Source organism: Lepisosteus platostomus, chromosome 19, assembly GCF_059453375.1.
Source record: "Lepisosteus platostomus isolate fLepPlt1 chromosome 19, fLepPlt1.hap1, whole genome shotgun sequence".
Taxonomy (NCBI): domain Eukaryota; kingdom Metazoa; phylum Chordata; class Actinopteri; order Semionotiformes; family Lepisosteidae; genus Lepisosteus; species Lepisosteus platostomus.
Window position 1 is genome coordinate 1,227,152 of NC_142629.1, and position 14,538 is coordinate 1,241,689.

General features: G+C 52.2%; 1 protein-coding gene across 1 annotated transcript; it reads left to right on the forward strand.

The window, feature by feature from the left end:
- The first annotated feature begins 28 nt into the window (after window positions 1-28).
- cdr2a (cerebellar degeneration-related protein 2a) lies at window positions 29-13,429 on the forward strand. Its single transcript, XM_088612804.1, has 5 exons — window positions 29-430; window positions 3,456-3,568; window positions 7,036-7,184; window positions 7,271-7,444; window positions 8,214-13,429. The coding sequence occupies exons 1-5, from the start codon at window positions 349-351 to the stop codon at window positions 8,992-8,994; spliced, it is 1,299 nt and encodes a 432-aa protein (XP_088468930.1). The 5' UTR covers window positions 29-348; the 3' UTR covers window positions 8,995-13,429.
- The last annotated feature ends 1,109 nt before the right edge of the window (window positions 13,430-14,538 follow it).

Consider the following 14,538-nt stretch of genomic DNA (forward strand, 5'->3'; position numbering starts at 1 on the left):
CGCCCGCGGTGATTGGACGCTGCCCGGCGTTCCGGACCCGCCTCCCCGGCGTTTCAATGCGCCCCCTCCAAGCGATCAAGTGACGTCGGCTCCCATTGACACGCCCGCTCCTGACGTCGCCGCGGCGCAGGGGTTGGGTGCCACGTTGCTGCAGCCCGTGCGAGCCGCTGGAGGCTCCAGAGCGTCGCGAGCTCAGTCGCCGGCGAGCGTGCTGGTGTGTGTGTGTGTTGCACCCAGGAGCAGGAGCTGCCCGCTCTTCCGAGACAGAGGAAAAAAGGACGGGACAGAACTGCCCAGCGGAGGACAAGAGTCCCCAGAGTCGTCGTCCTCCCCACCCCGGCCGCGAACATGCTGACCGATATGATGGTGGAGGAAGAGTTCGAGATCAAGGAGGAGGAGCCGTGGTATGACCACCGGGACCTGGAGCACGGTAGGGCTGGGGCATTTAAACTCCTCTTCAGTGGTGCTGAAGAGAGCCGAGCCAGGTAGCGGCGCCGGGGCTCACCCATCGCCCGGGGCTGTGCGCTCAGCGGGCAGCGGGGGAGATGCGTCCCAGAAACAAGCCTCTTAGGGCGACGTGCGCGTTTCTGTTGTATGATTAGTGTCGCCTGTCAAAACGTTGGTTTACAACCGAGCCGCCCATTTGAAAGCGAGTCCCCATCCCCAAAAAATCTCATGCAGCGTCTACATTGTTTCGTAAAACTGTCCTCACGTTTTTGTTTTGCGTTCCCGGGGATGCATTTCCCTTTTAAGAAATGAACACTGATTTTTAGTTACAGATCGATGTAAAAGAAGATGTTAAAAGCAAGTATATATATACATGTCATGCTTGCTTTAACCTAACGCGGTTAAACCGCAGTGCTGCGGACGGTCGGGGGTTTAAAAACTCCACGACAGTGTTGTGTTTTAGCAGTAATGTTCTGCTATTTTTTTCCGACCCGGCGTGAAAATGTTCGTTGCCGGGGGTGTGATTTAGAATTGAATGTGAATTGCAGCATAATCTGGGAAACGCTGAGTCGCGTCGGCGGATCTCGCACAAAGCCCTTTTTGTCGATAAATTCGGCCACATTCGCAAGCCACTCGTCTCCCGTGAGAAGTGGGAGCTGTTCGCCTGGTCACTTCTTCCCCGCAGCTACTGCAGCTCAGAGAGGAAGCAGCCTTATCTGACTCCTTTGTCATCGCGATTTCAACAGCAGCAAAGCCAAGCTAGACTGGACCGCCCAAGTGCTCGAAAAAGCAATGATATGCTCGGAAGGCATTAATAGGAGCATGCACTGAGCTGCCGAGAGCAGTGACTTCTTCCTTGCACGTTGTTTTTGTAAGGAAGGATGTCGTTGACTAGCAGCAAGAAATGGTCAGAGCTCTTCAAAATATAACCGAGTTTAAGGCTTTTCGATGAACAGAAATCCACCGCAAACACAAGTGTTTCATCGATGTGTCGCTCGGCTCCCAGTTGAGATAGCTGCGGTTTCCCTGTGAATTTGCGCTCGCATTTCCTGGATCAAGAAATTAACCCATTGGAAACAAGGCAGCTTTCTGACGCAGATGCAGCTTTTAGCATCCCCCGAGATAAGAATGTTTACGACCAATGTGCACCCATTTAATGAACTAATTTATAACCTCACGACATGCAAAAATAATTGAGAATATATTTCTCTGTGCTCCCCCTGACCTGCTGTGCGGTGAGGGTGCTGTGTGCCGCACCTCACGAGCAGCGAAGTGGGTCCCCTCCTGTATACAAAGCGCTCGGGGATCCTTTGAAGAGCACTATACAAGTTGCAAGGAAGTATTATAGATTCGTGACCTTCTCTTTACGTTACAGTTACTTGGGCAGCACAGTTCTGGGTCTTGACATGTTCGGCTTCAAACGTCTCACAGTGTTTCCAAGTTATTTTGCTGGGAGGTAATGAAATCGGTGTTTTTGTGCTGTAGGCTGTAATCATTTGCAGTGTTGGGTTTTTTTTAACGCAAGGAGAAGCTGCTCTCTCACCTTTTCCAGTTTAGGGTGTAAAACAATATCGAACTGCAAGTCACTTCCAGACCACTAAAAACCTCAGCAACAATTCTGTTTGCCACTTCATCTCAATACATTCACTTTTGTCTGCCTGATACTAGTTCCGTCAGACTTCAGAAGACCTGGGCTAACCATTGTTGCTCACTTTATGCTTCCACATTCAATAAGTAGAAATGTGGCTTTGTCTCTAAAATGCCTCACAGATATTGTTTGCACCTCTGGGATTCTGACTCGAGAAGTAAATTGTAGAGGGTGAATTTCCGAGTGCGTTTCTCCTGAGTGTCAGTGGTGGATGCTCAAGGCAAAGGCGATCAGACGGTTGAGTTTTCGAGCCTCAGGCAGACCCCTGTGTGTGAGCCTGCGCCACTTAAACGAGGCTCTTTGTGAAACGATGAGCTGGCAGAAAACGGATTGCAGGTCCTGAGCAATGCAAGATATTGCACCTCTACTTAGGAAGATGGGCAAACTAGACACAGGCCAGTTTCCCTCTCAACACTGTGTAACTGCAAAACCGCATTTCTTAATTGTCAGGTCTGGCTGGCTCTGCAGCGACCCTACTGGACTAACACCCCAAGATGATTTAACTACCAAAAATAAAAAAGTAAGAAACAACCTAGAATTAAAGAGAGAGACCATAAATAGGCATTATAGACGTCAGCTACTACTTAGTTGTAAGACGGAGAGTACCCTGCTTTCACACTCTGGAGGTATATTTCTCCACACCTTATGAATACAACACCCAGTGGAAAAAGAACTTGAGGTCACTTAAATGGACTATGCAAACAAAGTGTGGACAGATTCCTTAGCTATGACACTTATTTTAAAATCTAGATTTTTCTCCATTTGCAATGTAACAGGCGCTGTGTGCCCCCGGCACAGATTTGCTTCATGTATCTCATAACCTTTTGCACAGAGAAAGTGCAGGTTTATACTGCTGCAGGTCATGAATCCCAAAGCAGATGAGCAGTGAGAAGGGTTTTCAAGGCGTAAGGAAACGCAGGCAGGAAAGGACATGTTCACAAGGAAGGAATCTGCCATCTGTGATACGAGCCCCCAGAACCCCCAGCCTCAGTGCTTCAGATTTGAACTGAAACTATTTCACATGGAGAAAATATTGCCAAGCATCTAAATTTCAGTGCATTAGTCATTAACACCTGGGCACAGCCTGAAACTCCCCGGGATTTTTGTTGGTGCTTAAAAACACGTTTTCCGGCTCTGTCACTGAGATAACTGTTAAGTCTTAAGGGGTCCTGTGGGACTTGACCCGATTCTTCTATAACAGACTAATTAAGGGGATTGTCAGTACATCGATGCCCTCCACCTGACACCCAGAGCTGTCCCAGATACCCACCACGATGCTCGGCGTTGCCCTGGCTCTGCAGCGTGTAGAAAGCCTTGTCCCCTCCTCAGTCGTCCCGCCTCTCTCTCCTGTGTGTTCCAGACCTGCACCTGGCCGCCGAGCTGGGCAAGACCCTGCTGGACCGCAACCGCGAGCTGGAGGAGGGGCTCCAGCAGATGTACTCCACCAATCAGGAGCAGCTGCAGGAGATCGAGGTACCGGGGGCGAGGAGCGGGTTTCGCCTTTTCTCTCGGTGGGCCGCCGGGACTCGGCTGGAACGAAGGCATGTTAGGCATTAACACCAGGGCGTGGGGTTGAAAAACCGCTGCTCCTGACTGGTACATTGTGTATTTTAAGCACCATTGAGATACCCTTCGCAGCGCTGTTGATGTGCACTTATACACAGGGCTCTTTTACTCTGGGCGTCCCTGGGGAACGTCCTGCCTGGCGCCCTGATATCCTTTATCCAGCGGGAGGTCAGAGTGGCGTTGAGCTCTTGAACCCGTCCGTGATCACCTGTCTGTCTGGGGCCCTGCGCAAGGGGGGTGATCCTCCTCCGACCGCGATTGGCCCCGGGAGTCCTCGGCGCCGCCTCCTCCCGGCTCCCGAGGCCCAGCCTCTCGCGCTGGGTCGTCCTGGAGCCGTGCCAGCAGAGGAGGGAGCCGGGAGTCCCCTCCTGCCTGGCTCTTCCTGCTTCCTGTGCCGCTGGCCTGCGCCCGCGGCGCTCAGCCCTGACGTGGGCGATGCCTCGGCTGCCCTGAGCGCTCGTGCGTCCTGTGTTCGTCACCCGACCGTGCCAGGCCATCAGTACGAAGTCCCTTTTTTTTTTAAACTTGAATTTAATTTAGCGGTTTTAATAAATCATCCTGGGCTCTGGCAGGTAATTGGATTAAAACCTGCGGGTTCCTCAATGAATCAGCGCTCTGACTGGATGGTCGTTATGCAGAGAGTTCTCAGGTCTTCGTTTCCTGACTAATCAGCTTATCGGTCGGGCAGCCTTGGCTACTCTTAGCTGCGTCAGCAGAGCAGGCACTTGGATTTATTTTTCCCCCCCTTTCTTATCTTCTCCAAGATAAATCTCAGAATGTCAATGAGGATATTGCTGCCTCTCCTTCTGAGGATCTGGCGGGAGCAGGAAGGCGGCGCAATTCAGTTCGCGCTCTCGTGAATACGTGAGACTGCTTGGGGTGAGGCTGCTGCAGAGCGCTCCATCTTCTTCTGTGCTCATCATCAGCGAGCGAGCGTGCGTCTCCGGCCACTTCCTCTCTGCTTCACTCGAGCTCCCTCTGGCTTCTTCTGCCAGCTCGACTCCAGCTTGACGGAGGCCCTGATTTCAGCTCCCCAGCGGCGGGAGTCTTGCCTCTGAATGCCCTGTGCTGGCCGGTTTTCAGTCGGATGTCGGCTGGGAGACGCCTGTGCTGGTTTCCGATGAAGCAGCAGGGCAGGCACCTGCAGCTCAGCTGAGTGACCTGAACGTTGAGAGCACACGGAATATAATATTCCCACATCATGCCACGCTATCATCTCTGCCAAGTCTGAATATGATCTCCCGCTCTTCCCAGATTCTCTTTGTAGCACGTTAAGTGGCTGAGTCCTGCATTGTTATGCTCCTGTTCCCTGTGATCCGCTACACTTGCATGCAGAACGCTGAGTGCATTGGGATTTCTGCTTCCCCTGGGCCATGCCCTGAAGGAGACTGTTCTCCGAACACTTGCAAAAAACCACACCATTTGTGCGTCCTACAAGTGCAGTTTGTGTTTTTTTATTACTGTTCTACTAGGGAGTTATTTTAATAAGTGTTTTATGGCCTCAGTGGCTGATAGCGATTCACATGCAACAAAGGCTAGCTTGACTCTGTTTGAGGCTCATGCCTGATTAGAAACCACCCATCGTGTTGAGCAGACGTAGTGCTGAGCACACAGAGCTTCTCCTGTCTTGTTTGTATACATTTACCACAGTGGGTCTCCTCTGAGCAAAATGTTCTGGATTAAAAAAAAAAAGCAAGAGCTCTTCAGTATTGTTTTTGGAAATAAAGAAATATAATTACGAGTTCATTTAAACTATAAAATTCAAAAGCTGATTGAGTTAACAAAAGAGCAGAATGCAAGGCAGCCTTCAGTCAGGCTGTCAATGACCAAACCACCCACCGGCCTCCCTGTGGCTCATGGGAGCCCTTTACATTATAAGCATCCCCTCTGCACTGCATTGAAAAAAGCCCACTAATCTTACACCTGAAAGGTGCCTGCTGCAAGTCATAAACCTTATTGAAATCCAAATAACTCCACAGTTTTCAATTTAGGTTTCTACAACTGCTTTTTCCATTGTACATGAAAGGTTCTTCGGCGGTACCCTAACAAATCTAACCCTATTCGATGTGCAGGAGGGGGTAGCTATAAATAGACTTGGAATAAAATCACTCTGACAGGCCTCTTTAAATCCATTCGCATTAATAGCAATAAAATAATTTCTCCCCTGCACTTTGCTTTGGTTTAAGACAACTAGAATGAAGATAATAGATTAAGATGTCCAGCATTTAGCTTTTGTCAGTTTCTTTTTGGAAAGTAGCAGTAAATGTTACGAATACATGTGGACAAGACCCCCGATGTCTGACCTCGTCGTAGGGTTAGAAGACTGTTATACCCAGAGAGGAGATCTAGACAGTGGTGTGTGTGAGAGACTTTCTCTGTGAAACGATGGAACACTGTTACAGAGAGCAATGAGAACAGGCAAGGGAATCGGATCGAACACTGCTTTAGAGGTCAGACCCGGCTCGCTGTGCCGCCGTGCTTGACAGGGATATGATGTTGATGTATGTTTGCTTTATGTATTATTAGAAAGCTGACGCAACGTGGTTTTTTTTTTAATCGCGATTACTGATAATCCGCAGATAATTTCCACTCAGGATTGCAGAGCTCCCTAGTTATAAAAAAAAAACTGATTACAGTAAACCCATTACGAGGTGAAACCTGACTTTGTCCTTTCTCCCAGGCGAGCGGATTGGGATCTTTAATGAGGCGCAGCTCCTATTGCGCTGCCCTGCTGCAGCAGGCTGGGGAGACGAGAGCGCTCTGCACATGGGGCATGGATCACGGTCATGGATCCGTCGCTAAAACCCCATCCCGTGGGACAGAATCAGGGTTCCTCACACTAGCAGCTGCAGGGAATTGATGTGGGAAGTGGGGTGCAGCCCCCCCCCTCCACTCCCTCCCGTGCTCAGGGTGACCCCGAGGTCCCTATCCCATCGTCCCGCGGGCTTGCGGTGACACCGGGGAGGCCCGGGAGCTGGAGGAACGCCTCCTCGCGCCCGAGAGGGAGGTTCCTCGTGGGGGGGGGCGGGCGTTTCGCTGTTCGAAGAAGTTTTCTTGAGCCGAGGCTCATCCCTGACCCACTGAAAGATCAGCATGTCTCCTGCTGCTGCTGGTTCTGTCCAGGGTGTCTTAACGTGCCATTCATCCCCCCCCAGCTTCGATAACTGCTCTCCTGTTCACGGCTCGCCGGTGGAGCCTGTCCTGACACATGGCACAGGGACACCAGTCCCCCGTCCACACTCACACTCGCATACTGGGGGGGGCGCTGCAGGTGGAGCCAGGACTGCCGTCTCCCCCTGCGCGTTCTGTGCCGGTATCAACCTGTGGCGCTGTGTGGTTGACCCGCCCCCCCCACCCCCCTCTCTCTCCGCCAGCACCTGTCCAAGCAGGTGGACCTCCTCCGCCAGATGAACGAGCAGCACGCCAAGCTCTACGAGCAGCTGGACGTGAGCGCGCGCGAGCTGGAGCTGACCAATCAGAGGCTGGTGGTGGAGAACCGCAGCTCGCAGCACCGGATCCAGGGGTGAGGCTCTGCCGGGGCTCGGGCTCGGGGACGGGGCGGCGGGGGCAGCTGTCCAGAGGGTGAGCCTCCTCTCTCGCCCTGCCCAGGCTGACGGAGACCATCGAGAGCCTGCAGGCTCAGGTGGAGGAGCTGCAGCGGCAGGCGGAGGAGCTGCGGACGCCTCGGCGCGAAGACCGCCTGAGCCGAGACCTGGCCGAGCAGTGCCGCTCCACCACCACGCAGAGTGTGTCCTGCCTCAAGGAGCTCTATGACATGCGCAAGTGAGCCACTCGCCGGGGGGGGCGACGCAGAGCTGCTCTGGCAAACCACACAGCAGAGCAGTCCCGTGGCACGCAGGCTGTTACAGCACGGCCCCAGGCACAGTCGGTGGCTTTAATAATCAGGGCTCGGCTGTGGGACAGCTCCTGAAATCCCAAATAATGAAAGGCTGGCAGACGGGGGTAATTTAGCCAAGTGAAGTCCCGCGCGCATGAAGGATGAAATGCGGAGCTAGAGGCTGCGCTAAAGTTCAAGTTCAAGCGAAGGTGGTAGGAGAGCAGTGGCCGGAGATTGCCCTGGCCGACAGACTGGTTCTTAAGGATCCCTGTACAGCCACCCTTAACACCCTAAACACGGCGCTGACCCCCGCCACTGTCTGAGCGCCTGCTAGCTGACTCAGAGGTCTGAGCGCACGTGAGCCCAGACTGTCTGATCTCCTCTGGACAGTCATTCACAGTCTCGCGGCAGAATCCCCTGTGGCCTTTTCACCGCAGCCAGACAAAGACACACCAGGGCTGGGCTGAGTGCACGTGGGCTTTGTTTTCCTTTCCTTCAGCCTGGGGCTCATCTTGGCTCGGAGCAGCCACGCGCTGACCGAGCGCACCGGCTGCTGGTGAAATCCGGGGGGTGATTGCAAAGATCTGGGCCTGTGAGTTTCCAGGGCTTTTGAGTCCGTGGACTTGGCGTGAATACTCACCAGGCTGGCCGGCCGGCAGGTCATCACGCCCAGGAGCCGCTGTCTCTGACCGCTCTTCCCCTCTGCCCGCGCAGGTACTTCGTGTACGACCACGTGTTCGCGGAGAGGATCGTGTCGGGCTGCAGCGAGCGCAGCGCGGCCGAGGAGGAGAATGGCGGCCTGCGGCGCGCGGTGGCGGCCCTGCGGGCCCAGCTGGGGGCGGAGCGCGGGCGGCGCCGGGCGGCGGAGCAGGAGGCGGCGCTGATCGCGCGGGAGAACGGCGAGCTGGAGCAGCGGCTGGGCGAGCTGGAGGCCTGCCGCGGCCGCGTGCGCGAGCTGGAGGCCGACGTGGACGAGCTGCGGCAGGCCGGCCGCGCCGACGCCGCCTTCCTGAGCCGCGTGGAGAGGCTGCTGCCCGAGGCGGCCTTCTTCCCCGAGCCACTGGCGGAGGAGGAGGAGGAGGAGCGGGCGGAGGGCCCGGCCCCGGAGAGGCGCCCGCTGAAGCGCTGCAGCAGCGCGGAGGAGATCCGCAGGGGCCACGAGCGCACCTGCGCGCGCCGCTCGGAGGCGGTCAAGCAGCGGGGCATCTCCCTCCTGAACGAGGTGGACGCGCAGTACAGCGCCCTGCAGGTCAAGTACGAGGAGCTGCTGCGCCGCTGCCAGCTGGGCGAGGACGGGCTCAGCCACAAGGCCGTGCAGACGGCCCGCCGGCCCTCGCGGGGCGCCCTGCCCCTGCCCTCGCCCGGCGCCGACGAGCCGCTGGCCTCGCCCGACGGCCAGCAGCCCGAGTACAAGGCCTTGTTTCAGGAGATCTTCAGCTGCATCCAGAAGACCAAAGAGGACCTGAGTGAGAACCGCGCCGGGCAGGCGCAGTGAGCCACGCCGCCAGGCCGCCAGGCAGGGCCCGCTTTCGTTCTGGGGGCCCGGGGCCTGGTGGAGCTGGGGGCCCCGGCGCCACGTGGGCAGACATGCGTCTCTCCGGGGCCGTTCCAGTTGTGCTCCCCAGAACGCAGACGAGAGCCAGAAATCCACCAGTTTGGATTATTTTCCTGTTATATGTTCATTTTTTGTCAAAACAAATCTCAAAAAGACGTTTTTCTTAGTTTTTTTCCTCTCTCTTCCGGGGCAGCTTGTTTCCTCGAAGTCTTTTCGAGACGTTTCCCCCGCGGCGCTTCTCCGCGGGACGATGGCCGCCCCACGCGAGCTCGTGTCGCGTTTCAGACACAACGGCTGATCAGGATCCGCCTGTCCTGCACACGTTTCTACCGAGGACAAACAAGCCCCTTTCTCTTCAGGGAGCACCTGGGCCCTCAGTCCTCTCTATAGCCATAAAGCTTTCCAGATGCAGCTATTGGTCACCACTTCTGTTGCATCTAGGAGTGGGAGCTGTTTTTAAACCACCGGGGACAAAATTAAGACTTTGGGCTATTTTCAACAACTTCCAATTTGATAAAAAAAAAACCTCGCAGGGAAGAGGAGACTTTCTGAGAAATGTGTGGTTTGCGAATGTTAAACGAGAATAGGCAAGCACTGTATTATAAAGAGACAACAACTGTGCGTTGACATTCTGAATAGTGATGTAACAAATGTGATTTCCTGAAACTTTACGCTTGGCTGTCTTGTACTAATGAACAGCCATGTATATGTAGATATTTATTATTACCACAGGACAAAGGCAATCAGAAATGTGCAAAAGCCAGTTCGATTTCAACCTACACGGAGGTTAAATGTTTCTCCTGAAATCCAGTGATTCAGCCCGATTCCAGCTAGATCCAAGGTGTCCGACCCCGCTCCCAGAGAACCCCAGTCCGTATTGTAGGTTACCAATTTCTAAAGTTTGGGAAAACCTGGAAGTTATTGATGAAATAATTTGTTCAGGTTAGAGGTCCTCGGTTTAATTGACGACAAGGCTTTAGAACAGGGCTGTCAGACTGTAGGTTCCAGGTCCGACAGGGCCTGGTGCCTTCTGGGTTTCGTTCCAAAGACAGGAGTCAATTAAACAATTAATCACCCAAGGCAATCTTAGAATTATGCAGTTAATTAATAAGACCAAGTTTGTAACCTGGGGACAACCAGACCCTCCAGGAATGGAGTTTGACCGAACCTGGTGTTGCAATAGTGGCTTCGAAAACCTGGACTGGGGCTCTCCAGGATCAGGCTTGGAGTGTCAATTTGGAAGGATATTCTTAACCAATGGTAGGTAGCAGAGCTGAGGTACTAGTATAGCATGTGTTGAAGTCTGTGCTTGCATGTCTTTTTGTAGCTCCCTCAAGAGTGTACTGCACAGCAGCTTTTGAAAAGGAAAAAAACGAAAGCTCAGGGCCACGTCAGCAGCATGAAGCTGGGCTGTAGTCAGTCCAGGGGTGCCCGAGTCCAGTCCTGATGGTGCACAGTCCAGCGAGTTTTCATAGCAGCTTGGCTTCTAATACCCCCATAGAACTAATTACTGTTCCTATGGCTTCTGATCTAAAGAAATGAAGATAACGAGCTGGACTGTGGACCTCCCTGATCTAGTCTGTTTTGCTAGTCTTGTAGATTCCGTAGTTTGAATTACTAACCTTAGGCTTATGAAGTGTCCTGTATCTGGGCCTGTGTATACATAGCAGAATGTACTGTAGTGCTTTGCACTTTAGGGTGATGCAGGGTTTCTCTTGTATTTTAACACCTTGTTTAGCAGAAACATGGTGGGTGGGGGAGCTTCTGCACTCCAATGTGAAATGCGATCGCTATCGCAGCTGCTGGTCTGGCATGCACAGCTGCATTACTGAGTCATGACTTGGTCGGTCTTGCTGAGAAATGTTGGACACTTTTTCTTTCTGCGCACTCCTGACGCGAAAAAGGCACATTTGTGGAACGTAACTGTCACGTTGAAGATGGAACAGAGAGAGGGACAAGGGAACAGAATGATAAAGGAGACTGTTGAGCAAAGGAGAACAGGATTAGAGCAGGTGGTGGCATTTGTTTTCCCTGGAACTAAAAAAAACAACAACCCTAAAAACCGCATAAGCCAAGCCCAAAACTCAAGTGTCCAAAAAGTGATATTCGGGCACAGGAGTTCAATGGAAAGTGGCTGTTGCTTTTTTTTGCCCTAATTGCGGTCTTTGTTATTTGCGTGGCTGTTTCGAGTGATTGTAGTGATGCATCGGAAAAACAACCTTCTCTACTGCCTAAAAATGTGGTGCCAGCACACTAAGAGTGAAGAGCAGAGATCAGACTACCTGCTGGCTCTCTGACCAGCTTGGTGGGGCAGAGCTGAAGTAAACTGTCCTTCAACACACGCCACTCGGAAGGCAACAAACTCAGCATTTATCTCCACTTGACGCCTGTCCTATTTAACTTCTGATGTTTTCACTAGCTGGTTCAGTCACTGCAAGGGCACGGCTGCCTCTCTTCAGGAAAAGCTGGTTTTACATCGAAACGGTCCGGGCAGTTGCAGAATTAGGATTTAGTCTTCAAAAGTGCAAGGGGAGTAGCTGATTGGCATAAACAGATCAAGTACGTGCGTTGTTATTCAAGCGCCTGCCCATCTGTGGTCACCACAGGAAGAGCAATCTCCTGCTGGGCGCCGGCAGCCAGTGCAGACTGCAGTCAGACTCCAATTGCACTCTTGTGGAAACCACAGAGCAGCCTCCAGCCTTGCGTATTGAAGACCAACGTGCAGGTCAAAGCAATTGCACCTTTAGCAACAATTAATCAACCTAAAACAAGGAAGGACAGGAGATGGGTTGGACTCAGTGCAGCAGTTTGCGGAGACATACCTGCGTGAACGCTGAGCAAGTGTGGCAGGGCCGGGCAGAGTTCCAGGGAAATTCAGGCCGCTGACCGCTGTACTAGGAGGGATCTGGCATAGAGGTGTGACGAGAGGAGATGAAACGGTCTCACAGCCACGCTGCAGGCTGAGTGTTCGGAATCTACAAAGAAGAAAAACCTGGCAGGATTTGCTGTCCTGCGAGCTGGGTCTTCTTGGCATAATTGATTCGGGGAAAGAGGATTTTTTTCTCCCCCCTTTATCTCGCTGCTTCTCATGCAGGTACAACAGTATTCAGGTGTGTCCGAGAGCGTCGTCAAGTCCAGCACGGCCGGGTCTGATTGGCCGGAGTGCAGCGTTCGCTCGCTGACCAAAGACTTCGCCACGCGGAGCTGCAGAAGCTCAGAACGTCCTGAGGCCCAGGACTGTTGGAAAGGTGCTGCTTTATTCGTTTATTTGGACGATGCTTTTGTCCAAAGCAACTTGCAATAACATTCATACAATCCAAAGCTGGTACCTATTTATAGAAGGAGGTTTGCAATCAATGTACTTTGCTGAGGGGCAACGCAGCCATGTCCTCAGCTAGCATTCGAACCTGCAACCTTCCAGGCCGGAGGCCAGCGTGCTGCTCTACACTGTCATCCCAAACCCCAGACCCGTGCAGAGGTCAGCAGTTGATCGAGCTGGTTAAGGCGCTTAAAGAGGCAGCAGGACAGGGGTTCGAAAGCTCACAGGCACTGAACATGGGGGGGGGGAGAGTCTGGAGTTGACACCCCCCCAGGGAAATTCCCAGGACCCCAGCAGCGGCCACCGCCACTTTATAAAACTGTCCTGACCCCCCCGCTGCCTCTGCTGCTGCTGCTTCCAACCGGGGAAGATGAGTGGGTGCACTGCTCTGCCCTCGCAGCTCTCCGCCCCTGTCCTGGCAGGAAAGGAGGGGTGACCCAAACTGCCTGCTGCGCAACGCTGCCTGAGAAAAAGCAGAAGAGCTTTCTTAAAACGTTCTTGACATGTTAAGCCATGGGTGTGTGGTGGGGGGGAGGAGGAAATAGCCCAGCAGGTTCACATTCTCCGCAAGTGGTTGTGTAGCAAAATATCTGCCCCAGGGGCCGAGACGCCAGCTCCAGGGGGGTCCAGTACCCGGCCCCCAGCGCTGCAGCGGTCTCCGACCACACCAGCTTGGCCACTCTTGTACTGCCAGGGCCAGGCCCGCCTGAGCGGAAACGGCTCTTTTTAAACTTTTTATTTGTCTGTTCTAAAATGAGACTTGAATATATTTTATTGCTGAAACTAGATTTTTTTAAGCACAGAGGCTTTAATGTATTTTTATTTTTAGTAATTTATTTTTTTTAACTTTTTAAAAAAAAGAACAGCAGTAAGTGGCTTTTTTTCCCTCTACAGTTGCTTCCCAGCACCTGCAGAAAAACCACACGGATGACACCACCAGGTGACATTAGTGACTCCAAAGCAATTATTTAACAATTGAAGGTTATTAGTATGTTCTACTAATATAGATTCTTTACATGTCACATAACCAATAAAGTTTCTTGTGAAACAGTCCAATGTCTGTGTGTGCCCAGTGACTAGACCAAGAGCTGTTTCACAGTCAGGTACAGGTTTTTATTAAGTATTCCGATACACATAGCTTTTAAAACCCATCCAATAAAGCAGTTCCAAGACCCTCTTCGCCATGGTAAGCAGGAAGTACCCTGGAGCCCGCCCACTTCTCCTGAGGTCACTGTTGGATCAGATCTTGAGCAAAGGGGTTAACATTAGGCCTACGATGTGCAGGAAACCAGTGGACACAACGCCACTCATGGAGGATCAGAAAGTTTTTCTTCCCACTAGAGCCCTTAATTACCTAAATGAACTCATTAGTTGCCTAATTAGACAAAGTTGAAACCTTTCTTTGTTAAGGGGCACAAGGGTGGTTTAAGGAAGATATAAACCCAGCTAGACAGCAGTTCCTCTTGTTCTATCCTACATGCCCACTCACTGGAGGTCCACTGCAGTTACTGGGAGAGGGACACCTGAAACTGCTCCACAGCCAGCATGCCTTCTGTGCAAACCCCTCCGCACCTCTGAAATTCCTTCAGAGACGTGCGCAACAATTAAACCCATGGGCATGCTTCAATCATCCTCTTCAGCCCTTCCCAAGACCGTGAACAAGGAGCCAATTCATGCTCCTGCACACGGGGCTTCGCAGTGCAATTCAAGCAGCTCATCAGAGCTGCGGGGAGACGTGGGGCTGCTGGACATCTGAGACCGTCTTGTTCATTAAAAGAAAAGCAGCTTTAAGTCATGCAATTAAGTTATGCAACACGGGGATAAGGGCACCAAGGAATGCCAGAAGCTGAACAGATTAGCTAGGATCTGCACTGGCACAGAACCAAACAAAATAAAAAGTTAAAGAACTTGTTTTTGGAGCATTTTAACAAACAGAACCACCCCCCTATAACTGCTGTTACCTTAAAAGCATCCCTACAGCTTGATGCTTCCCACCTATCCAGTGGAGATTAAAACATTACGGTCAATTCATTGGTCATAAAAGACACACTAGAAATGCCTCTTTTCAAATTTGTTTCTGCTATCAATAATTAGACTTAACAAACATGGGCCTCCTCAACACTTGAGAACATCGGTACCTTCGTTTTTTTCTACTTTCTGCCATA